This window comes from Cupressus sempervirens, chromosome 11 (genome assembly GCF_028749045.1).
Source record: "Cupressus sempervirens isolate cs-2001-9-10 chromosome 11, ASM2874904v1, whole genome shotgun sequence".
NCBI lineage: Eukaryota > Viridiplantae > Streptophyta > Pinopsida > Cupressales > Cupressaceae > Cupressus > Cupressus sempervirens.
Window position 1 is genome coordinate 414,569,505 of NC_143128.1, and position 27,725 is coordinate 414,597,229.

The following is a 27,725-nucleotide window of genomic DNA, read 5'->3' on the forward strand; positions in this document are numbered from 1 at the left end:
CTTTCTAATGAATGGTTCATAAGGCACAACACTTGGTGAAGGTTTTGCAAATGGGGTTGCAAGCTTTGAGTTTAACTATGGAGGAAACTCTGTAGTTAAGGGCGCTCAGGCTAGAGTAGTACTGGGATGGGTGACCTCCCGAAAAGTCCCGGTGCTTCACCCCTGTGAGCATCACCTAGATCCAATGAGTGCTAAGTGTTCCATTTATTCTCATGAGAGATGGATTCATGTTGAATCACTACTCATGAAACATGGGTCAATGAGTTTGACTCAAAATCACACAGTTAAATTCTGATAGCAATATCACAACATAACATAAAGTGAATTTAATTTATATTTTTCAAAAAGTGAATGTCAAATTAAAAATATAACATGATAATTTTTATTCATGTTGTTGCATCAAAAAGTGGAGTCCACTTTTTGGGCAGTAAAATGGCCATATCTCGTGACTGACAACTCCAATTACGCTCTAGGTTAGATCAAATCGAAAGGAAAACCGAAAGCCATTACTTGAGCAAGACCAAAAGACAAAAAACCAACAAACGCACATTGAAAAGCAAAGACAAGAACGATGAAGGCCTAAAAAATCAAACAGAGGCTCGACAGAAAGAAAAACAAAAAGGACTTGACAAAAGCCTTCGGTAAAAGAATTTGATATACGAATTGGAGTTGATTGATCGATCAACATTAAGCAATTGAATAACAAATTTAGCTTAGAGAAATGAGAAACTAGTTTGAAAAAGTTTCGTACTGTTACCTACATTTTGTGGTGACAAAATGCAGGACAACAAAGACAAGGTAGAAACTGCAACTTGAGCATCCCTCTGACATCCCAACTGTGATTTTTTACCAAGTTCAATGTTCATAAACTTGTAATCTGAACGGTGAAGCTCTCCTAGTGATCTTTCTACCAATGGTTCTGCGATTTTAGCATACTAAACTTTCTTAGAATCAACAAGGACTCGTCAGACAATCTTGGCTTTCTGCCATGGAAGCTTTGATTTATGCTTTTTAGGAAAAAGATTTTTTGGTCGTAGTTATATCTCTCTCCTCTTCATAGTAAAACTGCTTAGCCATGTTAGCAAGATGAGATCTTCCTCGGCGGAGACTGGGATGGTTGTAATTGCAAACATTGATCTTGATTGTATTTTTGTTGTTGTTATGCATTCATTTGTCTACACAACCAGTGTCATAGGTACTTTCTGAGATGACTCACTCCTTTGCCTGTATAAAGGAGTGCCCTTCACTGTAAATAATTATTTTTTCTATATGCATGAAAGATTCCCACTTCTGGTGATCCTGGAAATTACCATTTGTTTCAAAATATGAATCTTTGACTAGCGTTTGTTACCACTGAATTCTCTTAGCTGAATTATGATTTCTTTTTTCTTTTCCTTGTTTTTTTTCCAATTTTTAGGGTTTTTTGGAAATAATATAATTGCATAACAAATAGGAAAAAAAATGCACTTAGGAAATGTAAACACATGCTGCAAACTTTATCATTACTGAATTCTTAAACAGCACATACCTGAACCAACCAAGAACCTGATATATTAACTTCAAAGAGATCATCGTCAATATACAATAGTATCTTAAATAGGGATCAACACCAGCTACAGGGAGATGCCTTGATAATGATTCAACCCTATAGAATTTGCTACAATGAAGAGTCCAATGCCAAAGGAAAGCTATGGCATCCAATGGTGAAGAAAAGACCACCTCCAACCCCCATGTGAGCTGCTGCAATGAAATGCCTATTGCCAAAAGCTGATCGCCCAGCTGCAAGTGCCCTACTCCACTCAAATGATAATGCCAAGGTAAATCGACCACTTCCTCTATCAATCGGAATGCAATGAAATACAACTCCAATCACCAAGACCTACTCAGGTTTGTGTCCCAACAGTCCAGACTTGAGGGTTTCATCCTGATGGAGCCCTATTTTTTGGACAAAAATAGGGTCTCCATTTATGAGATAATGCTGGAGAGCCATGATGGGATTGTTAGAATAACCATTACCAATGTCATAACTATGAAGCTAGACTCACTATTTGAATGATGTGGAGATTATTTTCAAATTGTCAAACAAATCAAGATGATATGAATATAAATGGAAATATTACTTGTGGCAAAAATGAATAAACAATCTGCAACATACATGATGTATACATAGAAATAGTGATACATGGATACACTTAGCCAATGGGTAGATATACTACAAGGTATAAGAGTCACATAAATATTTAAGGTAAAATATAAAAGTCATGTGATTCACTCAATCAAGAAAATAATGAAGGTGGTCAAAGGATTGTGTTTAACAAAAATAAATAACAATCATATAATCAGGTGACAAAGATGATATTGAACATCAACATATATAGGCAGCAACACATATTTGGGCAAAATTACCTTGGCAGTATTGATTCTGAAGTCTGATGAAGAAACAAACTAATACAAAGGCTGACATATATCTTTGCCATGGATAAAAGTTTGAAGGAGACACTTTGGAAGATTCAAAAATAATAAAGTAGAGATTGTTTGTTGTAGTGATAGTGGAAACAAATTTCAAAGATAATTAGCATTACATGTCATCATTTGGTAGCATTTCTAGATGAAGCATTTATCTGTGGTAGCACAACCATCATAATTGTAGCAATTCAACAATCATCAGCAATTCTGGAAGATATTACCGCACCCAACTTTTTGGATCTTTTGAAGGCAGTGGTCCACGAGTATGGTGAGAACTTGTGAATCCTTCTTGCATGAGAAACGAAGAGCTCGTGGGACATAATGCTGTGGAGCTCAGAGTCGTGAATGTGCAAACTAAGTCATCAAACAACAACGGTGATTCAGATTAAGCAAATTGGTGAAGCCAAAAATCTAAAGAAAATGCCCAGCTTGGTCTCTCGATATGATAGCAATCATCTACATGTATAAACTATTTTCCGTGGGTCAAAGAAGAAATACATTAAACATTTGCGGAGAAAATGACCTGACGTGGGAGCTGCTTGCAGAATAATTTTTGCCCACTCAGCGGCATCAGTAAGGAGACAACATCTACGCAAGAAACCTGACAAGAAGTAATCATCGAAGGAAGTCTCACAAATTCGATACACATCAAACATGTCAAACATCACCGAGTATGCACATAGCGAATAATGGTATGTTAAGAGTATATTAATGGAATAATTCTCCAATCAAAGCACTATACAGGGAGGAATCGATCTTTTCAGGCCCGTGTAGGAGAATGAACAGAGCCGCAGAAAAATTAAATTCCTCCTAGAAGATGAGGTTATATTAAAATAACATGATAAAAGATTTGACTATGATTAGAGATCATCGTATAACTTATTTAAAAAAAGGAGCCCTCTAAACTAAACTCAAGAAATTGACGGGAAAGATATAGAAGATGCCTGATAAGATTTTTATTTACATTCGTTTGGAAATGTTATTTAATATACAAACAGGTATTGAATAATATTATCATCGCCAAGAATATAGAAATAAAGGGTGCGTTTAAGGAATTATTAATTGAAAGGGTGTAATTATTTTCAAGTAATATGTCCCCTTACTTTGAAAAGTCGCATCCTTGATATAATAAGGATATGAAAAGAGGACATAATGAAATGGAAAAAACATATCCGAACAATTACATTTATATTCTCTTAGGAGAAAAGTATTTTTATTTTATTATTGTATGGAGGAATAAGGGGCATATTATGATTTTGTAATGTAAATTCCATAATTTTATTTTTAAAATAAAATAAAGTGTCTTCTGTTTATTTTTGAATGGCGTGGAGATTTAAACTGCAGGCGAATCGTCCTTTGTAATTATTTTTTGGAATTCTGTATACAATTTCGATATCAAATAAGTGGACATGGTCAATTAGCATTTTAAATTTGATCATCATAGGTGTTGTGAAATATTAAATTGTTTCCGTACCTCTGTCCAATTTGTCTCCTTCTCAGTGGAGTTAAAATTCAATCTAGACTAATTTAAGATTGCATTATAATTGGTCTATCAAATCTGGATTATTAAAATTTTTGGAAACATTACGAAGTTGTACGTGAAAGTTCACTGAAGTTGACTATCACCCGGATTAACAAAGCATTGGTCTTTTGTTATTGAAGTCAAAAAATCTATATATATTCCTTTTGCAAGCATCAAATTCATTATTAACAAAACTTACACAAAACATTCAACTATTATCCAACATCCAGTTTCATTTTGATTGAGTTCGAGGACTTTGCCAGCCGAAGAACTCCAGAAGTTTAAATTCGCTATAGAAAAACTTTGAACCAGACAGTCAGTGTTAAGGTAAAGGTTTACCCGCCTGGGTGTAGTGGAGCCCGAAGTGCAGGGGAATCTAAGCGATTTCCATTTGTTGGCCAAAATTTGATTGAGAGATCCTACTAGAGAAGTGGCAAGCTCTTGGATTTCCAATCAGCAATTTTGGGAACCAACACATCCCAAGCCACAAAATCACCCTTACAGAGCAATTTCACAATTCATAAGTTTCAAATGCCAAAAGATGATCAACAATTAGGTCTTCATCTCCTTATAACTCCTCCCAAGTGCAAATCGAACTCTAAATGAAATTCATACCTTGCACTTTTAAATAAAATATAATAAAATAACATTTTCCCGAATAAAGGTGTCCATGCTATAAGGAAAGCATTACTTTATTAAAATTTCACAGCTCAAGGCACCAAAAAGTCTCTAGACAATGAAAATCATGTATAATAATTCGAGACCTTTCCAACGAGCTATAACACATAGGCATACCTGACCAAATGAAGTAAATATCATGTTATTACTCCAAAATGGCTATATAAATAGCTTTATTTTAATTTATTTAATTGCTAACTTAGGAAATATTTAAATGTATTAAAATATTTCCCATATAGCCTATAATAGTCCAAAATAACCAACCAATCATGAATCTGGCCCTGTCACCTGTCTGTGACTGATGCTAGATAAAATGGGTCAACTGGCAGTCCCTTCCCTAAAATCTAGGGATGCTCCTATAAAATAGGAAACTCATCATGTCATCCTGAAACTGAAACCAAGAATTGGTCCTGAGAAACCTCATATCTGGAAATTGCCACATCCTCCTAAATTTTAGGGAAACCTTCTCAAATTAAGGAACTACATCAAACTGGCCCAAAACTGTTTGAAATGCCTTGTCTGATCATTGAATCCCCTGTGTGAGTCTTTGTTCAACATTGCTAGCCTACGAGACTCCCATGATACGCTGACTACCATGACTCTAATAGTCAAACTAAGGAGGGGACGTGACAATACAAGGGAGCTCTGTCATTTTTGTGCAACAATAATTGTGATTTGTAGTACAAATTTGAAAGAAAAGTACAGAAAAAGAGAAATTTGTTTCCAAGTTATGTCTAGAAGCAATTGTGGTAGTTCAAATTGGAAGTTGTGATTGCAATTTGTGTTACTATTTTTAATTCATGTTAAATCTTGTGTGTGTAATAGAGCGAAGTGAGTACAAGAAGCAATTCAATTCGAAGTTGTGACTAGAAGCAATTGTTGTGATACAAACTAGAAGCTATGATTGTAGTTTGTATTGTTGTCTTATATTCATGCAAGTTATTAGAATTAAGTTACTTTCATGTCTGTGAACTGAAATAACTTATAGGATTATAGTTTAGAAATCATCTATTTCTGGAAGTTTGTGCGTCCCAATAGAAAATATTTACCTTTGAAGAATTGAATAAGAGTCTATGAGCTTCATAGTTCTTCCTATAGCATAGAAAAATAGACATAGATCTAAGTCAGTATGATTTCAATCAACCTATGAGTTGGTGTTGGGTTATCAGTGTTACTATTTACAATTTTGAGACAGAAGTGTAGTTAAGAGGTCCATCTTGCCCATTACCTACTCCACAAGTGAATTCTTTCATAAAACAAGAGGAAAGAATATTAGTAAGACCCTTTAAAAGTACCTCTAAACTTCTTGCTTACCTTGATTTGATCCAAGGATCAGTGAGAAGTGGGGGCCTTCCATTTAAGGTAGGAGAGACTCTATCTCACACACTGTGGTTGGTAACTCTATTTCGCAAGAGAGTTTGTATAATTGTCATTTGCAAAATATCCACCCAACACCATGCATCCTAACTAGGGTTCTCGTAGGGTTTCCCACTTAAATCTAATTTAATTCTATTTTTAATTATTCCTAACTTAAGTGGAGTAGCCTATTGTTGTCCTCAACTTTGTATTCCCAAAATTGGACAACCCTACAAAATATTGTGTGGTTTAAATTCTTCAAGGCGAGTCTTTGTTTGAATTTTCTTGATTGTTTACTAGGTTTTTGGTTTTGGTTTTGCCCTAGGATTTTGGCATTTTCAAATTCTGCTCATTTTGAGCTACCATAGGCCTGAATCAGAGTTATATTTCAAGGATTACTGAAGAATTAAGTACACTGCAAGTAGGCTTTTTAAGCCTGATTGCATGTCTTCATTTCTTGATTGAGAATCTTATAAAGAGGGCCTTTTGTTGGTGACTACATGCCATCAAGGGTGTCATTTACTTGCAAATTGAAATTAAAACTCAACCAAACATATTTATAAGGAAATATGTGAACTTTTATTAAAGATTTAATATGTTCGTAGGCTTTTTTTAAGTCCCGTTACATGTTTTCTCTTTATTAATCTTACATGCATGAAAATGTAATTTAAAATCCTCTCATTGACTTCGAAGAGGCAAGGTGGTGATTTTGGAAGCTATTACATATTTTGAAAACTTATAATGATGTTTACACATGTCTTGCATCTTCCAAAGCTGTCAAGGGAATAAAGTGGTATTTTAGAAAGCTTGTGCATATGTTAAATGTTAATACATGTAAAGGCTTTATATAAGCCCATTTTTATCCTAACATATGTAATGCTTTACAAACAGCCCATTATAACCACAATGTGTCATTTTTATAGGCCATCGCATATGGCAAAGGCAACATGCAATCTCATAATAAAAGTCTGTTATAACTAATGGGGCCCTTATTAAATAGATTGGGCATTATTTTAACATGTCATGTGAGCCAAAAAGTTTGACCCAGCTGTAGATGTTGTTTGATAAACACATTGCACATATTTGCAAGAGCAGTTGCCTCTAAAAAGCCCGTATAGACTTGCAAGTGGCTAATAATAACCATTTCTTACTCAATCATCGGTAAACTAATGTGTTGTTTTCCTTCAAAAGCCCATCGCTGCCTTTTATATATAGTTTTTAACTTGCAACGACAAAGCCAAATCACATTTTTATATAAAGATGTCATTTTTACTATCTATTACACATTGTAAAAGGTGTTTTATGAGTAGAAACACTTGCAAATTCACTGCCAAATACCATGGTCGGCTTTATAAGAGGAAAGTGGCAATTTTACATACATGAAAATCTCATCATTGCTATTAAAAGCTTGCCTTTGATTTGCATTCAGTAATAGAAAGCCCATTTTCATCATTTTAAATGCATTTTGGTTTGTGTATGGTTTCTAAAAGAACATTATCATTTTGATAGGGAATTTCATAGCATTTTATTATGTGTATTGTGTTGCCTAAAGGCTGCCGTGACTGTATATGCCTGTGAAAAACATTGAAGAGGCAGTGTTTTGAGTGTATCAAGCTCCAAAAAGGCCATCTAGGGCAAATATGTGGTTTTAAAGAGAAGGAACACATCTTTTAACTTGCAGCATTTAATAAGAAATCCATCCAAGGAAAATACATAGGTCTGCAGCTTGTTTTCCTCAACCAAAAAAAGCAATTATCCTCTATGGGCATCCCTTTTGACCTCCATTGCATCACCTTGCATCTTCAAGCAAAAACTACATTTTGGCAAGGTTGAATCAGTTGCTGCATTTTTACATTTCGGCCCTTATGTTTGGCCATTTGTAAAATAATTGTTAATAGACTCAAGAATGCATTGATTTGACAAGAAGATTTAATCCAACCCTTCATCTATATAGCTGCAAACTTGGAGAGATTTTCTAGATCTGAAATCATTCAAGGATTTCAAAGGATTTCTATAAAGTTTTAAGTCTTCTTTGCATTTGAGATTCACAAGAAGAGATTTGTAGGTATATTTTTCACAACAATACAAGTTCTTTCGAAAACAATGCAAGAAGAGATACAAGTTCTTCCCACGAAGAAAAAACTCAAACATGTGTTTGCAGTCTGGATTAAAAGAAACTTCTATAAACTTGTCTTGCATAACAAGAGCAAATCTTTTTCCCCTGTATGCTATTCAAGCTAAAAATCCCACTTAGAAGTGTTTTTCTATGCACTCTTAACCGTTTTTCAAAGCTGCAAATGAGCACAAAGAACCTAATTGTGGGCAGCAAGCACTTTCCAAAATGACTTGTAGTGGGACTTAAAAACCCCACTTACAAGAGAAGATTCTTCCCGCCTATCTATAAATGCTTGTTCAAGGAGGTGAAAAATGGAATGATGATAGCATAGAAATCTTTCAAGAATGATTTTAAGCAAGCAATTTGTTGATGCCATCAATATAGAATAATCAAAGATACAGATTCATGTTCTAGTTCAAGATGCTTCCACCAAACTTGTACACCCCAATCATGGATCATACTATAGCAGCATGAAAACCGACAAAGGAACATGTTAAGGAGTCGTGTCTTGTCAAACACTTAGTCATTTTCATGTGCTTTATAAATAGGTGTAGTTTTGATGAAAAATTATATGTAGGGTAACAAGTTGTAATTGCATGTGATGGTATCATGTGCAAAGTTGTAATGTGTAATCAGACTAGAAGTACATCAGGCATTGTAATCTTGACTAATTCAAAGGTAGTTGAGGGTTTGCCCTCTCTCTCCACCTTAATCTGAGCCCCTCACCTATAAATAAAGGAGGGTGCTAATGGTAATTTTTATCTTTTCGCAAGGCAAGAGAACTCAGTCAGTTTGTATGTGCACTCTAAGACTTTCAGCTGAGATGTAAATTATATTGCTTTCAATAAAAGAGGCAAGTTGTTTTGCGACTTCGTGCCAATCCAAGTTGTTATGTGATGACATTTTCTTGACTCGAATTTGAGTGCACAAGAGGGATTTGAACCCAATGCTGCAAACTTTGAGTTGCTTACTGTGTTCAATCTAATAATTTGGTTTCAGGTTTGGTCAAGGAGACTTTGGGGTGCTTATCCAATCTGAAATTAATATAGGATGCTCAAGGAAAGGAAACTTTCTGCTATTTCATTTTCTTCATTTATACATACAAAGTGAAGTGCATGTTGGAAACTTTGAGGTATACATTTTCTTCATTCTTAATCTCAAAATCTCACAAGGATCCATGGAAAGGCTTTGAGCTTTCATGAGTTTCTAGGGTACATAAAATATTGGGATGCTGAAGATTATTCTTACATCTAATCTTCTATTTATTAGAGTTATTGCTCCAACAAATATTTTTTAAGTGAAATACACTATTGCTTTAAGATGGTATTGTGATTGTAATATCTATTTTGAAGAAGAGAATAAGATGAATGTCCTGCCCTGATTTAGCTTAATGCAAATAATTGTTTTGTTGATTCTATTAGCAATAAAATGGGGGAGCCTTCCCTAAAAAGTAGAAGAGAGTTTGTCTCACATGTTGTTGGAAACATTATTTTGCAATTGACTCTTGAAAATGGTCGATTGCAAACCATCCACAATTTTGTAAGTTGTGGTCATAAAGACTTAAAAAATTGCCACCCGATAGTTTTTGGAACTCCGCTGGGGATAGAAAACGCATTTGAAAGCCTCGCACTTTCGTTTGAAGTATACCCTAGTCATTTTCTTTGTAATTATTCATTGTAATTTTTTTTTTTGTAGTTTTCCAAGCTTTTATCAAGGACATGTAAATGGCCCAAGGTCCTTGGGGAAATGCTTTTGGTCCATTGAATCTAGCTCTACCTCTATATGTTCTTCCCGATGGCTCATAGAAGAATTTTCCCAAGTTCTTCGGTGATGGACGTCCACATCCTAATGAACATATTGTTGTTTTTTACACTGAAGGCGATGTTCATGATATTAAACATGAGGACGTGTCTATGAGGTTGTTTGTGAAAACTTTCCAAAGCGTAGTTGCTAATTGGTTTTACCATCTATCACCATGGAAAATCACAAAATGGGCCACTCTCATGGCCAAGTTCAAAGAAAGGCTTAAGCCTCTTGAAGATGTTCATGTTTTGTTGGCCCAACTCACCCAGTTGAAGAAGGCATTTCACATGCTTATGCATGAATTTGTTGCTCATTTCAACAATTTAACATGAAGGGTTCCAACTATTGCTCAACCGATAGCTGCAAGTTTGAAGTGTTTCTTTGTCAATGCTCAAATTCCCAAAGTTGAATTTTTGTTGAGAAGAGCAGCCCTAGCTATTCTTGCAGTTGCACAAACTTTGACAATTGAAATTGAGGATGATGTTATCCTTGTCAGGAAAATAAGAATTGAAGCAGGTGGGTTTGAAGAAAGTTATTTTGCTTCTAATTGACTTTCTTCCATCACAAGGATGGACCCTACGAAGGAGAGGTTGGCAAATGAGTTACTTGCCCTCAAAAAGCAAATAGCTCAAGGTATGTTTTTCGTTCCTCGTGAGGATGTACGAAGAAAGTCCCATCCAAATGTTGCTCCTAATCCTATTTGTGCAAATCAACATAAGTTATCTTTATCACCAAAGAAGCTTTCTATTGAGGCACCATCAGCAAAGGAGATAGTGAAGCATTCTGAAGCTAAGTATTGTGATCTTTCTATTCTCTTCCAGGAAAAGGAAGCAAACATAGTTATTTCTAGTTCACGCAGTCTCAAAAAGTCATTGATGAAAAGCATAAAGATGAAATTCATTCTTCTGATGTTCTAGTGAATGAAGACAATCATGTCATCAAACATGAAAAGATGGACATGCAAGAAAGTCCTAGTTAAGCTTAAAATGATGCACTTGTGTCTCAAGTCGTGAATTTGAATACACTTTGCATGAATGTTCTACTGCAGAGCTCAAAAAGGAACTTCTCATAAACAATCAAGACTTTCCCAAGTCTTGAGTTTGTGAACAACATATAAGCTGCACAATTCAGTGATGTCATCTCCACAATCACATGAGCAAGCTTTTCCCAATCAGCCTAAGATATTACTGATTGATGAACTAGTTACTCAAGTTGTAGCTGGCACAAACAGCTCAGAATTTGTTTGATCAAGGGATATCGAATTAGACATCCTGCTTGGTTAGAGGCCAATAGGTGAAAAGATATTCCACTTGTACTTAAGCATGAAGATACAATTGAAGAGACTAAAAATGAATTTGCAGTTCAGCAGGAGCAATTTGAATTCATGGGTCGATCTTGCAGCAGCGGTGCATATGATTCATCTCAAGAAGGTGAATTTGTTCATTGATCCGAGAGGTGTTACATCAAGCATTAACTTCATTGCTCCAGTTTTTCATGATTCATTTAGTACAAAATTGTGTGTGAACATGCAAGGTAGTACAAGCTGCCGAAAAAAGGTAGCTATTTTCCTGAGCCAGTAAATGGTTTCATTTGAAAAGTTGTATTGTTGGCTAGTTTTGATTAGATAGACTCCTGTGTTTTCTATAAGTGTGTTTGCACAAGTTTGTTGTGTTTCAACTAGGTTTTCTTTACGTCAGTATGTCATCATCCTTTTTGTCATTTTTTGTTTTTGTTAGTATGTCATCAAGGGTGTCATTTACCTACAGATTAAAATTAAAACTCCACCGAACATATTTATAAGGAAATATGTGAATTTTTATTGAAGAATGAATATATTAGTGGGCTTTATAATTCTCATCACATGTTTTCTCTTTATAAAGTTTAAATGCTTGTATACGTATTTTAAAATCCCATCATTGGCTTCAAAGAGACAAGGTGGTGATTTTGGAGGCCATTACGTATTTTTGAAAACTTATAATGATGTTTAAACATGTCTTTCATCTCCCAATGTCCGTCAAGGGAATAAAGTGTCATTTTAGAAAGCTCTTGAATATGTTAAATGCTAATACATGTAAAGGCTTTATAAAAGCCCATTTTTATCCTGACGTGTATAATGTTTTACAAACAGCCTGTCATAAGCACAATGTGACATTTTTAGAGGCTTTTGCATATGGAAAAGACTTCATGTTTTACATTCAATCTCATAATAAAATCCCATTATAAGTTATGGGATTCTTATTTAATATATTGGGCATCATTTATACAGGAAAAATGAGCCCAAAAGTTCATCACATTTGTATGTGTTGTTTGATAAACAAATTTCACATATTTGCAAGTCTAGTTGCCTCTAAGAAGCTCATATAGACTTGAAGTGGCTAATAAAAACCCGTTTTTACTCAATCATGAGTAAAATTAAAATGTTGTTTGCTTTGTACACCATCTTAAATAGGACGCACTCCAATTTAATGAAGGTTTAGCATCTATTTAATTCGAGATCATCAATCTCCTTGCACCTTTCCTCATTTATTCCCTTTTTTGTCCTTTCTCCTAGGTGGAATCAGGGTAAAACCTAATAGATCCTCTTTAAAGCTCCTTTTTTTATGGTGTTAAGATCAAGGTAGGATCTATCCTCCTAGGTCCTCCCTTCCCTTCATCCATCCACTTGGAATCTGATCTTTGCACCATATCAGCCATATCTCAAATTTTGTACTTGATTCTGGAGATCCACGACCTGTTTTGGGATCTTGAAGGGATGCCAGAAGTTCTAGAACCCAGTTGTTAGGGGTGTAGTGCACCCCTAATTGGGACCTATTTTGGGTATCCTCTTCGAGTCCCATGTCCAGATGCTTTCGAGGTGTTAATTTCTAGGCAGGACGGCCTACGAGAGTTAGTCAATTTTGAGCTCTATATAAACCCTTCCGTTTGCTTCACTTGTCACCCCAAGCATTCTATGATCAAGCATCTACAAGTTCTAGCACTCAAGCTCTCAAGTTTTCAAGTCTTCAAGTCCTCAAGCATTCATCAAGCATTCCTCCATTGAAGATAAAGATTTAAGCATTCAAGCAATCAAAGAAGTTTATCTTCAAGATCTTCTTCAATCAATTCAAGATCCTTGGTCACAGCTTCTACATCCATTCATCTTTATCTTCTTGATCCAAATCAAATTGTGAAGTAAGCACATTGCATTTGATTTGAGAGATTTGGCTATTGTAAGGTGAATCCGTACATTTACTTTACATTCATGCTATTCAATTATTTCAATTAACAATTAATTCCTAAAGTGGGGTTTGACCGAGGTAAACCCCCTCATCAACAAAAAAAACCCCTTTTTTATTGCAAGTTGCAGAGATCGAATCAACAAATAGGTTGCAAATCTGATGTACCCTTTTCAACTTTCTTCAGAAGTGTGAAATCAGAATCAACGTCACACACAATCAATTAGGGTTGCAATGCACCCCTAATGATCCATTTCACCTTTGATTGGTCCAATTCACACATGACAGATCATCGAACGATTTTTGAGTTTTGTCTATAGTGCAATTTTCCATCTAGATAGCAAGAAATAGCCCTTCTGGAGCACGTTTGATAGCACGTTTTTAGGTTTGAATTTTACAAGGTAAGTTTCCTTTCCTTCTCTATTTTGATACAAATTTCCATCTCCTTACCCTTAGCTCTTATATTGCATATCTAGTTAATTTCTCTTCATAGATCTTGCTACATTAGGGTTTTAAGGACTTTTGCATTTTTTCTCCAACCCTATAACCATTAGGTCTTTGTTTGCATTGGTGCTCCTTTATCAGTCGGTTGGCACTAATCTTCCTAGATCTAGTGACCTTAGATTTGAGATTGAAAGGATCAAACTCCTTAACTTCCCTTAGAGGTACAAGGTCAACCAAATCACCTTTGAAGTGTGAAGTAGTTGAGACCTATTTCAACTGCTTCACATTTCACCTTGTATGCCTTGCAAAGCCCGTTGCTGCATTTATATATAGTTTTTGACTTCCAAAGACAAAGCCAAATCTTGTTTTTATATAAAGGTATTGTTTTTAATACCTACCACACATTGTAAAAGGCATTTTTATGAGTAGAAACACGTGCAAATCTGTTGCCAAATCCTGCAGTCATCTTTATAAGAGAAAAGTGACAATTTTTATATGTAAAACATACATGAAAATCCCATCATTGTTATCAAAAGATTATCTTTGATTTGCATTCAGTAATAGAAAGCTCATTTTCATCATTTTAAATGCATGTTGGTTTGGGTTTCTCAAAGCCCGTTATTAGTTTGATAGGGCATTTCTTAACATCTTATTATGTGTATCGTGTTGCCAAAAGCCTACTGTGATTGTATATGCCTGCGAAAAACATCGAAGAGGCAGCGGTTTAGTGTATCATGCTCCAAAAAGCCTGTCTAGGGAAAATATGCAGTTTTGAACAGAAGGAACTCGTCTTTAAACTTGCAGTGTTTAATAAGAAACCAATCCTAGGCAAATACATGGGTCTGCAGCTTGTTTCTTCAACCAAAAAACATATTTATCCTCTATGGGCATCGTTTTTGACCTCTATTGCAACAACTTGCATCTTCAAGCAAAACCTACATTTTGGCAGGTCTGAATCAGTTACTAAAGTTGCTACATTTTTGCATTTCGGTCCTCAAGCTATGTCATTGGTCAAATACCTGTTATAGACTCAAGAATGCATTGATTTGGCAAGAAGATTTAATCCAGATCTTCAATTATATAGCTACAAACTTGGAGAAATTTTCTAGATTCAAAATCATTCAAGAATTTGGGAGGATTCTTCAAACTTTTGAGTCTTCTTTGCATTTGATCAACCTCATAGTGTAGGTCTACCTCCAAGCTTTCTACCAGGCAACTCATGCAATCATTAACTGAAATAAGATATTTCCCATGACTGAAATTTGCATTTTCAAGTGAAGATTGCTCCTCATATGTGAGTACAATAGATGACTGATTTTCTAATTTGGTAACCTTTATGACAGCATTTCCTTCAATCTTCACATACTCTATCTATAGCTTCAGTAGGTGACTCTCTTGTGTTCTTGTCCTCATAGGGCTGAAGTGAACTAGTGATTCTCTTTACTTCAGAGTTTAGAGTCCAACCTCTCATGCATGTTGACTGATTTTTATCTTCTCCAAGTTTGCCTATAGGCTGCAACTCACGAATGAGTGCTTCTTCTTCTTTCAGTAAACCTTCTTCAAGGGTACTTTCTGATTTTTCTTCGATTATTCTTCTAAAGAAATTCACCATGCTTGTTTTAGTAGGTCTCAAAATTACAACCACACCTAAGAATTCATCAAAGAGAACCTGTTTTTCAAACCCCCCATGCATGCTTTGGTACCCTTCAAAGAGTTGGGTAGCTTCCTATTCATAAGTTTTCATTTCTCTTTGGTTTTAACACTTTATTTCCAGTATAACCCTGATATTTGGATTTTATCAATGTCTTAACATACTCCTTTGTGTCGAGGTGCTTCATAAATTTAGAGAGTCCTCCTATCATCTTAGAAATCCCCTTACCAGAAGTGTTTATCTTTCCAATGTTTGTTATGCCACTCACAAAACCCACACGACGGAAGGTTCTTAAGCTTTGATAGAGCTGTAGTGTCCCATCCCAAAGTTGGAACACTATAAACTACAAACTCTAGTTTCTTTTGTTTGATTTCTGATTTCTAGAAGAACTTGCAACAAACATACTTAAGAAATCTTCAAAATCTTATTTATCAAATACCAAAAAGAAATATCAATTAATTGTGAAATCATGATATAGCCTCGTACAACAATGCATTCCAGATTTTACAACAAAGTTGTAACTAAAATCTAAGTTAATTGTGAAATCATGAAATAGCCTCATACAACAATGCATTCCAGATTTTACTACAAAGTTGTAACTAAAATCTAAGTTGTCGATTCAGATTCTAGGACAGATTCGGCTTCAAGAATCTGCTTTGTGGATTTGTGAAATTTTTTCCCCATTACGATTGATATGGATTCATGTGTGTGTGTGTGTGTGTGCACATTATGTATTTTAAAAAACAAGAGAAATATAGATAATTGTAAAATTAAATCACATTCCTTAACACTCGCAAGATGGAGAGAACATTGTGTTTGCGAACTCCATATAAGGGTTGTTTTAGGGCTAGATTAAAAAAAATTCAAGTTTTATTAACTCTGGCCACACATATTCTTATTTTGGCTTGTGGATCCGTAGGGATCCACACGGATTCGCATCGGATTCCCATGGGTCCACGTGGATCCTCACTCGGTACTTCCTGGATTCGCACAAGATCCAGATTTGACCCTGTGTGAATCTGAAACGTATGGGTTCACGGATTTGGACCTGATTCAAACCTAAGTCCGATGCATGAGCTGAATGCGCAAATCCAGTAACTAAGACTAAAATTTGATGAAAAAACAAGTAACCCAATTTAGCAAAATGTTTTACATATCTGAAGCATACCCAAATAAAAGATCTTTGCACTTTAATGAAGATGGTTCTAAAAATAGTTGATTGCATGTCTTAAACACAAGGCGGCAGCCACACAGGTGACTCGGAAAACTTATTGCAGCAACAATAAATCTATCCTTTCCATCCTTAAAACCCTCTTAGTAAGAGAAATGTGATTGGGGACACCAAAACCTAGGGAACTTGGCCTAGAAACACTATGATTTTAAGGAGTTGCACAATCTGGTCTAAATCTGATTTTTGCTGTTAATAACCCTTTAACTACTGAAAACAGATGAAGCCCTAGCTCCAAACCACTAAGAATGTAGATTGTTGTAGTCCAGCAATGAACAGCAATAGAAGGGTCTCTTCAACTCTAAATGAAGCAAAGAAAGGTGTACATAGACAAGCAGGCTACTCTCACACAATTGACCAGCAAAATGCTTCACAAAACGGATTCCTTTTTTTCTCAAATAAAACCCTTGACATAGGGTTTCCTTACACACATTTGAATGATCTTTTGCCATTTCAAGTGTGATGATCTATAAAAAGTTTCCTCTCCACAAGCCATCCAAACCCTCACGCACAACTAAGCTCCTCTTAGAAGGCAAGAGAGAATAATTAACATAACATGATCAAAATGATTTCCAATTTGCCTCGTATCAAACTCCAAAACCATGTACCCTAATTAGGGTTTCCCACTTAAACCTGATTTGACTTTTTTTTATATCCAACTTAAGTGGAGTAACCCTCAAGTAAAGTGACCTTTCTTTTCTTTTTCTTAATTATAAAGTCGTGTTTTTTTTCTTTGTACTCAGAGGACATCCATAGCTCCTCTTTCTCTCTCCAAGAATTGCACCTCATTTTCTTCCCAAGCACCTCTCTCTCACTACACTCATATTATAAGTGCACCCTTTTTGAGAGTTTATTACTTAGGACTTAGGCCATGGAAAACCAAAATATTTCAAGATAATTCCTAATACCTCCAATTCATGGATCCTCTATCGGACTTGGTAATAGACTAACTCTAATTAAAAATCACTGGCTAAGAAGGGGACATTACATACTTTCAATATTGATGCCCGTGTTCCCTTAAAGAATGGAGCAGGATATAGAGTGAGGGCCCACCTTCTTGGAAATGCAAGAACAAGCAAGGTAAGATAGGAGAGATTTTGAACTTGTGGCAGAAATAGACTTCAAGGACTATATAGATTCACAAATGAAATATTGTAATACCAAAATCTATAGCAATCACAATAATGACATCAAGTAGACGATTGGCAAGATGAACCTATCTACTTTAGATGGATCTGGAAAATATCAGCAAGAGCATGGGTACAAAAGGCAGATACATACTTTCAGCTCAATCCAACACTTAAAGTGAAGCAATCAATTTTGTAGCTCTCCACTTGGAGGGAATTGTGAATGAATAGTAGCACTATGGAATGCTCACATTTGAGCGCAACCAAATCATTTTGTATGGTGATTGCATAGAGAGACTCATAGATAGCTTTAAGGGAAAGGATTCGGAACTCAACTTCAAGAAGTTGGCACAATTGAAGCAATCTGGTTTAGGGAACAACTACTTCACAAAATTTCTGAGCCTTTCAGATTTGGTAATTGATATTTCCAAGCAAAAACTTGTGGTGTTATTCAATGATGGATTGATCGAATCCCTAAAGGGTTGGGTCAAGTGCTTCAACCCCAACACGCTCACCGAGGAGATCAAGAAAACATGTGACATGGTGACCTCATTATCGTCTTCTATGAGTTACATGTCAAACCGTCTCTCACACATAAGGACAAGGGAAAAAAAAATTTATATAAGAAGGCATATATGGATGAGACCACAAGTTAAGAGCTTAGGAGGAGAAAAATTTTCTATGCATGCAAGGAGCCTTGGGAATTAGGCCATGATGCCTTGGCAAGAGGAAGATCCATTACATCTAGGTGGTGTCTAATACTAAAGAGGAAGGAAAATCATCTAAGGGGCAAGAGCAGGAAACTAATCGTATGGCGAATATTGCCATGGCAGGGAGGAAAGAGGGCACCATTGTTGCACTTCCTAGGACTCCTCAATGTAGTGTTTTTCGAGTATGTGGCACACTTCAAGGACAAGCCATAGTTGTGCTCGATAGTGAGGCTAACCTCAATTTCATCAATCTATCTCTAGTCACCAAAAGACGCTTTCACACAATAAAGCATGAGGGTTTCAAGGTCAAGGTGGCAAGAGGATCTTTATTACCTTTCACACATTTGGTTCCATGATTCAACATCAACATAGTCAGCTACATAGTGACAGATGATTTCTTTGTGGTGGATTTGGATGATAGGGATGTAATATTGGGCATTTAATGGATGAGGACCCTTAGAAAATACACAAAGTTTTAGGAAGACAGAGATCCAATTCAAGGTAGATGGCAAGAAGGTAGTGTTGTGAGAGATGTCCAATGGAGATCCTACGGAGATTTTGGCGAAGCAAATGGAAATAATTTTAAAACATGATGAGGTTGTTTGAATAGCACAATGTTTGGTTTCAACTAAACCTTTGAGTGGGCAGAAAGCACACTACCATGATGATGAGCCTTAGGCAATGTTGGGCAAGTACAATTTTGGTATTCAAAGACATTCTGCCAAAGACACCTCCACATAGAGGCTTTAAGCACATGCTCAAGCTGAAGGAGGGAGCCAAACAAGTCATCACTACTCTTTATCGCCATCCCAAGAAGTTCAAGGAGAAATAGAGGAAATCTAGGAATTCCTCGACAAGGGATATATCAGGCCTAGCTCTAGCCCCTTTACATCTTCATTAGTCTTCGTGAAGAAGGATGAAACTCTTAGGATATGCATTAATGAGCAAACATTGAACAAGACGATCGAGAACAAATACCCCATCTCAAGGATTGATGAGCTATTGGATGAGCTTCACGAAGCAATCTACTTCTCCAAGATTGATCTTTGTTTTGGATATCACCAGATCCATATGAGGTAGCAAGATGTGCACAAGATAACATTTTGTTGCCACTATGGTCACTATGAGTTCTTGGTCATGCCTTTTGGATTGACCAAAGCACTAGCCACATTCTAGCCTTTCATGAACAACATTTTCAACAATCAAAAGTGTATGCTTTTGTCAGTATTCTTTGATGACTTCTATAGCAAGACTTGGGAAGAACATATGAGGCGTTTGTAAAGATGCAAGTGAAATATCTCAAACTAGGATTGTCTCAAATTGGATTTGGGTTTCAGTTCTTGACATGTTTTGCTATATTTTGTTGCAAAATAACATGTCAACTAAACATGCAAAGGAAACAATATAGATTTCCAAGGAAATAAGCGATTTCAAAGACAACTCTATTGAAAATGATTCTATTATAAAACATGCATAAAATTTACATGCGACATACCCACATGATTCCACTCCAATATCATCAAAGCACCTATGAGATATGATCATGTGTAGTGGGATAGATGCCCACAAAAGTGAACAACGTAATACACCTATGAATCCTAAAGAGAATCCACCAAAGAGGGCTGATTTAGGTTCTCGTCCAAATCACCAAACCATCTAGGGTTCCCATCCTAGGGTATTACTAAACCTTCAAGCAATGCTTCAAGCTCAGAGAGAGAGAACTCAAAATAAAACATAACAGTCTATATAATGCCTTCACAATTCCCTTTTTCCTCCTTTCATAATAGCCTTTTCCCTATTTTGAGAGAAATACTTTATTTCATTTATTTTATTTCATTTCCCTTGAAAGAGAAACTTTATGTTATAATTTAAAGACGACATTATAATAAAGTCATTTTATAAAATTTAAGTGATTTTTAATAATACTAATTTTATTGAAGTCACTTTTAATTTAAATTAATTAAAATTAAGTCATTCTTTTAATATTTAAATTATTTGGACAACATGGAATCACTATCACTGTTTGCAAGTAGAGCCAAATTTGAATTCAGGATGACAAAAATCGTATATTTGGGTCACATTAATAATGCATGAGGAATTCAAGTGCAAGAGGAGAAAATTTGGGTGATTCTTGATTGGACCACACCTAGAACACTCATGTAGTTGCATGGTTTCTTTCGATTATGCAATTATTATACGAGGTCCGTAAAGGGTTCTCATAGCTTGGAGCACTATTGACAAATCTAAAGTAGGGAGCTTTTCAAATGTAATGAGGCAAGCTTTTGACAGATTGAAGGCGGCCATGACTACTTTTCCAATACTAGCATTGTTGGATATCTCTAGACCCTTTGTCCTTGAGTGTGATGCATCTAGGGAAGGCATTGGACTAGTTTTGATGGAGGATAATCATCCCATTGTTTTAGAGAGTTGGAAGCTCACAGAGGTCAAACGATTGTACTCAATCTATGATAAGGAGATGCTTTCCATCATGCATACCTTGGTCGATTTTTGGCAAAAACTGGTTAGGGTGAGATTTTTCATAAGGACTAATCACAAGAGCTTGAGATATTTTTGGAGTAGAACCTAAACAAAAAGAAACAAAAGTGGGTGAACAAGTTCTTGTTTGACATTTTATCAAGGGGAAGAAGGCAGTAGTGGTTGACACATTGTCCAGGAGACCTGCTATATGTTCATTGTTACAAATTTTAGCAGATTGAAGGGCTCATTTGTTGGTTCAGTACTCCAAGAACACTTTTGCTTGCCACTTGATGGATGGTTAGATTCAGGATGATAGATATGAAGATGAAGGAGAGGATCTTATGGGAGGTTCATGATTTACTTTTGGCAGAACACCCAAGACTCCTCAAAACTTATAGGCAAATCCATGAGAGGTTCGCATGGAAGGGCCTCAAGGATGATTTACTAAAGTATGTCAAGGAGTGCACCACTTATCAGCGAAATAAATCCAAGCTTACTCTTGTAGAAGGTTAATTCATCTATTTTGATTCCCGATTAGAGGTGGGAGATCATTCAATGGACTTCATCACCAGACTCCCCAAGGTGCAAGGTAAGGATTGTATCTATTTTATGGTTGGTCAATTAACCAAATATGCTCATTTATTTGCCATTCGCATAAATTTTTGGGTGGTTCTGATAGTAGGTTATTCTTTCGTAAGGTGTTATGTTTTCATGGCCTTCTACGGAACATAGTGACTCACAAAGACCCATTTTCTCAATGCTTTTTAGGTGGGGCTTTTTAAGTTGGCAAGCAACGATTTGACTCCAAGTACAAGCTATCACCCCCAGATGGATGGACAGACTGAGATTGTGGAAGTATTTGAGGGCTATTTAAGGATCTATGTAGCAATGCAATAGAAGGCATGGATCTATTGGCTTCATTTGGGAGAGCACTACTACAACACTACCTATCATGTGTTGATGAGCATGTCGACTTTCAAGGCACTTTATGATTTTGAGGTTTCATCATCTGTGGATTTGGCATTGGGAGATAGTTGAGCACTGAGGGCCAAGGAGTCGTCAAAGACTTTTGATATCCTTCGATCTTTCAAGGATAATCTATAGCAGGCCCATAATCAACTAAAGATGTATGTCAATCATCACAAGATTGAGTCAAGATTTGAGGTGGGAGATTCGGTCTATCCCTAATTGTAGCCATAAAGAGAAATCCCCTTGTAAAGGAGTGGAACCCGAGAAGCTCAAGCCTTGCTTCTACAGATCCTATGGGGTGATATGGAGAATAGAAGAGGTTTCCTATGAGTTGTAGCTTCTAGTGGGCAGTCGGATTCATAATGTGTTTCATATTCCATGCCTCAAGAAAGCAGTTGGGAAGCACTCACACTTTTTGAGGAGCCTCCACCACTTGACAAAGAAGGTAGACTTGCACTGGATCCCACAATGATTATTGATTTATGGGAGAGGAAGCTAAGGTCATACACAATTACAAATTGTCTAGTCTATCGGAAGAATTTGCCAATTGAGAATGCCATGTGGGAGGGCAACAATTATAGGAAGGGAAGACTGTCATGTCCCCTCTTTAGGTTGGACCTATTCTAGTTTGCAATTGACTCTTATAGTCCCCCTGAAGTTAATTGTCACACAAGGGGGCCTAATTAAATGGGTTCACTAATGCACCACTTTAATTAATGTAAGATCTAATTTTCTATTTTGAACTTGGGCACCCTCTTTTGGTACTGCCTCTCTTGTGATTTAGGACCTAGCCTTGACTATTCAAGAAGTTATTATGTAGTTCATTCTCATCATTGAGAGCATCTGAATTCTTGTGTCTACAATCTCTTGGAAAAAAATCAAGCATTGGAGAGTAGTTTCAAAGGTGAGATATCCTCACTAGTCTGCTGGTTTCTCCAATAAAGTGATGTTACTTTGTGACCTTATTGGACTGACCAAAGTGATTATGTTTGTAGATCTTCGGCGGGGATACATTGAGGACTATTTGCTACAGCCATCGGTCCTTGTGGAGAACATCATTGCAAGCTTCAAACGATATTCATATGGTGATTTGCAAAGATCAATTGCAGATCAATACCAACTGATCTGAGGGTTGCCATTGGAAAGTCACCTCATACCATCAGATATGTCCTGTGCTTGGACTTACCATTGGTTTTCAGATCAGATCCACCCTAAGATCAGACTCAATTTTTATTATAGACACCATGATACTCATAATTCATAAAGTGCTCACTTCTTTGTGATCATAGAACCAACAATCACTGATCAGTCGAAGGTATATTAGTGCATTACATTTATACTGATTGGCAATCCAAGACTATCAGAAATACTCTACATCATCAAGCATCATTTGATAGAATATCTGAATGCGATTGGGTTCAAACATCAGCAACGCCTTGGACTACAACCAATACCAAATTGATATTCATTATAACACATAATATCATAGATCGATATATCAACTGTTTGAATATTATGCATGTATGTGCTGACATTGATGTTTTGTCATTAATGTCAACATATTTCTACTGTTAAAGACAATGTTCCTATTACGTTTAGCGAGATGTTTGGTTTAATATAGTTATTGTATTGTAAGATCAAAATCTATGGATGTATACATTGGTTAGAGGGATGTTTCTAGTTGATTTGTGTCAACTTACAGAGGTTTGCATGGTGATTCCAATGAGTTATTGGTTCCTGTATTGAAACCAGTATTTTTGGATGTTCAGAGGTGACAGTGTTTCAGAATTGGTTCAGTATAGCAATATACTGATATGTGGACCTATGTAGCCTATTTGGGACATTGATGTGTGTCTTCAACTCGGTTCATGATTTGCAGATTTGCAAGCTTTTTTTCTTGTGTGACAGAGGTTACTGATGGTGTTCTTGACGTTCAGAGATGCTGATAATTTTTGAGATCAGAGTTGATGTGGATGTTTTTATGTACTTCATGGTCCTTGTGGATGTTTTTAGATTGTGCTCTTATTGCATTGTTGGTTCGCGTTGATTGGTGTGCTCGCAATTGATGGATTCCAGTTGTTGTGTGGGTTTTCTTATTGTTCTTGGCCTACTTGGTGATGTGGTGTTTTGCGATGGATCAAGGCGTAATTTTTAGATGCCTAGCATGTTTGAGGATGGATTTAATAGTCCAAGCTCACAATTGATGGATTTCAATTTTGCATTGGTGTGCTTGGCCGACTTGGTGGTGTGGTGAGTTGCAATGGGATCGAGGCATGATGTTTAGATGCTTAGCATGTTTGAGGATGGATTCAAGCTATGTATTAGTTGGCATGAGTCAGCTCACATTAAATATAGTATTTTAGTGATTGTAATTTTGTAATTGACAAGGTGAGACTTTAGTCGACCTTGTTTATTTCTTCAAGGTTGATGAATTGTATAAATGTAATGATCTTGTGATCATGTGGATCATGTATGCGTGTGTGTAGGTGGATCATGGATGCGAAGAGGTATGAGTGCAATTGAGACAAACAACTCAAAGTTGTAATTTGTACTCTAATGGAATATTCCCAAGCATGTTGAAGATGTTATTATCCAGTTCATGATTTGTGGATTAGTGTCCACTACGAATTGTAGTCTATGATTGTTTAGATTACGGTAAAAACAGGTTTTGAAGGGGCCCCAAAACCCTAATACATCAACAAAAAGGATAGAGCGATAAAGTCCACCAAGTTTTACAAGGACCTAAAACCTACTAAAGAAACAGTTATCAAAATCAGGTTTTACAAGGACCTGAAACCACTAAATAAGTCCAAATACATAGGTTTTACAAGGACCTGGAACCTAGTAAAAGATAAAAACCAGAAAACAGTACCAAAAACAAAATCCAATTTCTACAACCAGAAATTGAGACCTAAACCGAGACAAAACCAAAAAACAAAACCTGTTAAAGACTGCTAGAAGGTGATGAGCCTTACATATTGTAATATACCCCTCTACTAAGGAAGTTAAATATTAAGTCATATTAATTAATAATTAAAAATAATCAAGATTAATAAATATAAATTATATATTCTAAATATTTGATATTATTATTATATAAGTATTGACTGTGATAGTCCTATTTATAAGAAGCATTTACTAAATAAATCAAATAACTGATCAAAGATAATTAATAAAAAAGTTATATATTATATATCTTTATATGACATCAATTGAACAGTTAAACAATATTAACATATCGAATAATTAAATATAGAATTACAAACTAATAATCATTTATTAATGAACAAAGAAAAGAACTCATAAATATAAACATGCCCTTAACTGCATCTTATTATAATATATAATAACCAAGAAAGCTAATAAACACACCCATCCATGAAAAGGCACGACCATATGGAATATGGAAAGATATATAAATATCCCAATCAAATGGTGAATGTATCCCCCATCCAATGGTGTGCCGAAAGACATAACTCTCAATAAAAGCGACGAATGAAAAAGAAACATTTTTTAAAAGGAGAACAAATAGGTAAACCCACCCCATAAACAACTACTGCCATGACTACTGAAAATGGCAACATATAAAAGAAGTATCAAAATGTATATGTACAAGATTTGACAATAATATACTTTGAAAAAACATAGAAAGGATATTAAAAAGAGGAAACATATTAAACGGCCATGCCTTATGATGTTCAATTCACTAAAATATAAAATGGAGAGAATTTAAATATATATTAAGAGGAAATATAATCATACAAAGTGTAGATATTGAAAAGGGAATATATCCATTATATATTAATGGAGATATGATGATATGGAACCATTACATTATATAGTATTTGTCACCCTCAAATATATTAAATCATCCTATAAGCACGTAATTATAAATTAGAATATAATGGAATATAGGTAATTCATTATAAATCTATATTTTTATGAATAATTAATAAGAAGGATCTCATAATATTATTTTCAATAATACTCAAATTTACTTATATTTGAATTGATATTGATATTTGAGATACTTTTCATATTGTTACAAATTTATTATATACATTCAAGTATACATTTTAATTAGATATTTATTTAGTCTATATTATATTGAATGATCTAATATTGTGATATTGCTATCAGGATTTAACTGTGTGATTTTTGAGTCAAACTCATTGACCCATGTTTCATGAGTAGTGATTCAACATGAATCCATCTCTCATGAGAATAAATGGAACACTTAGCACTCATTGGATCTAGGTGATGCTCACAGGGGTGAAGCACCGGGACTTCCCGGAGGTCACCCATCCCAGTACTACTCCAGCCTGAGTGCACTTAACTATGGAGTTTCCTCCGTGGTTAAACCCAAAGCTTGCAACCCCATTTGCAGAACCTTCACCAAGCGTTATAATTGAAAATAGAATTACTTCCAATATTACTAGCTTTATGATCAGAAGCGAACAATGTTACCAAGGAGGGGCTTGCATAAATCCAATCTAATGGATTCTATCCCAATAGAGGGTGGGGGTCAGCATCTTGTTCGTAAAATGGACTTGGACCTACAAACTTTGAGGGAGTCCATAGATGGTGTCTTGGGAACTTGGATAACATTTGTATCTTTCGATCATAAATCTAAATAATTAAACATCATTTGATAGTTGAAATGACTATTATAAATATTACAATTGATTTAAAGACATCAATCATGGTCAACCCAGAAAGGGGGCATTACACCAGTGTACCTAAATGTATGTGCATTACCATTGCAATATCTTTAACAAGGTATAATGCTTTTAGCAAAGTATATCATCTTGTGGGTTTGTTCCCACCATGGTTTTACCCCTAATAGAGTTTCCACGCAAAAATCTCAATGTTTCATGTTCATGTTGTGTTTGGATCTTTTGTTACATGCTTAATTATATAAATTGTGGTTCAAGGTTAAAGTTGGTTAAGTTTGAGTTTTGGACACAACTAACTCACCCCCCCCCCCTTCCTCAATTGTGTGTGTTGGCTTCTTTCTATCAATTGGTATCAGAGTCTAGTTCCTCATTGGGAAGCTTAATCACTTGAGGTGGTCTGAGATAGTAGCTTTTAAGAGAGATAGTCCAAATATTTGATGGTACAAACTATTCACCATGGAAAGGTCACACAGAAACACACTTGAGATGCATTGGAGAAGAATCTTGTGAGATCATTGAGACTACATAAAATCCTCCTGCAAGTCTTGCTATTGCTACCCCTGATGAGAAGAAGGCTAAATACAACATCAGGGCTAAGTAAGCATTATTGAATGCCTTGCCTGATATAGAGTACACAAAATGTTACGGAATTGAAGATTATACATGAGATTTGGACAAAGTTGGAAAGTTTTGCATGAAGGTGATACCTATGTGAAGCTAACCAAGTTGCAAAGCCTAATGGGAAGATATAAGACATTGAGGATAAGAGAAGATGAGAGCATTACATCTTACGAAGGTGAATAAACTTGTTTGCAATATCATATGCGCTAGTGGATAGTTGGATAAGACAGAGATTGTTGCTAAAATCTTGAGGTCCTTACCTCCTACCTACAAACACAAGGTTGAAGCTATTGAGGAGATTAGGACGGTGACAACTGTGACAAGAGACATGTTGATGGATAAGTTAACTAGTTTTGAGATGAGTGAATTTGGTGATGCCTTACCTAAGTTGAGTTTGCATTCAAAGATATTATTTCTAAGGATAAACAAAGATATGATTTGGGAGAAATCTCTTCAAGAAGTACATCAAGATATGCAAAGGAGTTGAAAAAAATTGAAGAGAGAAAGCTTGACAAACTTGAAGTGCTTATTGCTAGGAGATTGCCTAAAGGAGCTGGCCAGTATGAAGGAAAGTTGTCTTTTGAATATTTTTGTTGCAATAAGATTGGTCATTCTGCTTCAAGGTGTTGTGAAAGAGCTCCAAAACATAAGCCTTGGAAATTACA

General features: G+C 35.7%; 1 protein-coding gene across 2 annotated transcripts in view; it reads right to left on the reverse strand.

The window, feature by feature from the left end:
* The window catches only part of LOC149530216 (heme oxygenase 1, chloroplastic-like), a 114,335-nt gene that overhangs the window by 42,780 nt on the left and 43,830 nt on the right, over positions 1-27,725 (reverse strand). Inside the window, exons 1-2 of one of the 2 annotated variants that reach the window (XM_089808745.1) lie at positions 2,990-3,290; positions 2,698-2,820 (exon numbers count right to left, since the gene is read on the reverse strand). The exons of the other annotated variant lie outside the window; for it this stretch is intronic. Coding sequence (XP_089664871.1) covers positions 2,698-2,820; positions 2,990-3,131 — 265 coding nt within the window. The 5' untranslated portion in view covers positions 3,132-3,290. Of the gene's footprint in view, positions 1-2,697; positions 2,821-2,989; positions 3,291-27,725 lie in introns of those variants that run through there. 2 annotated transcript variants of the gene reach the window in all.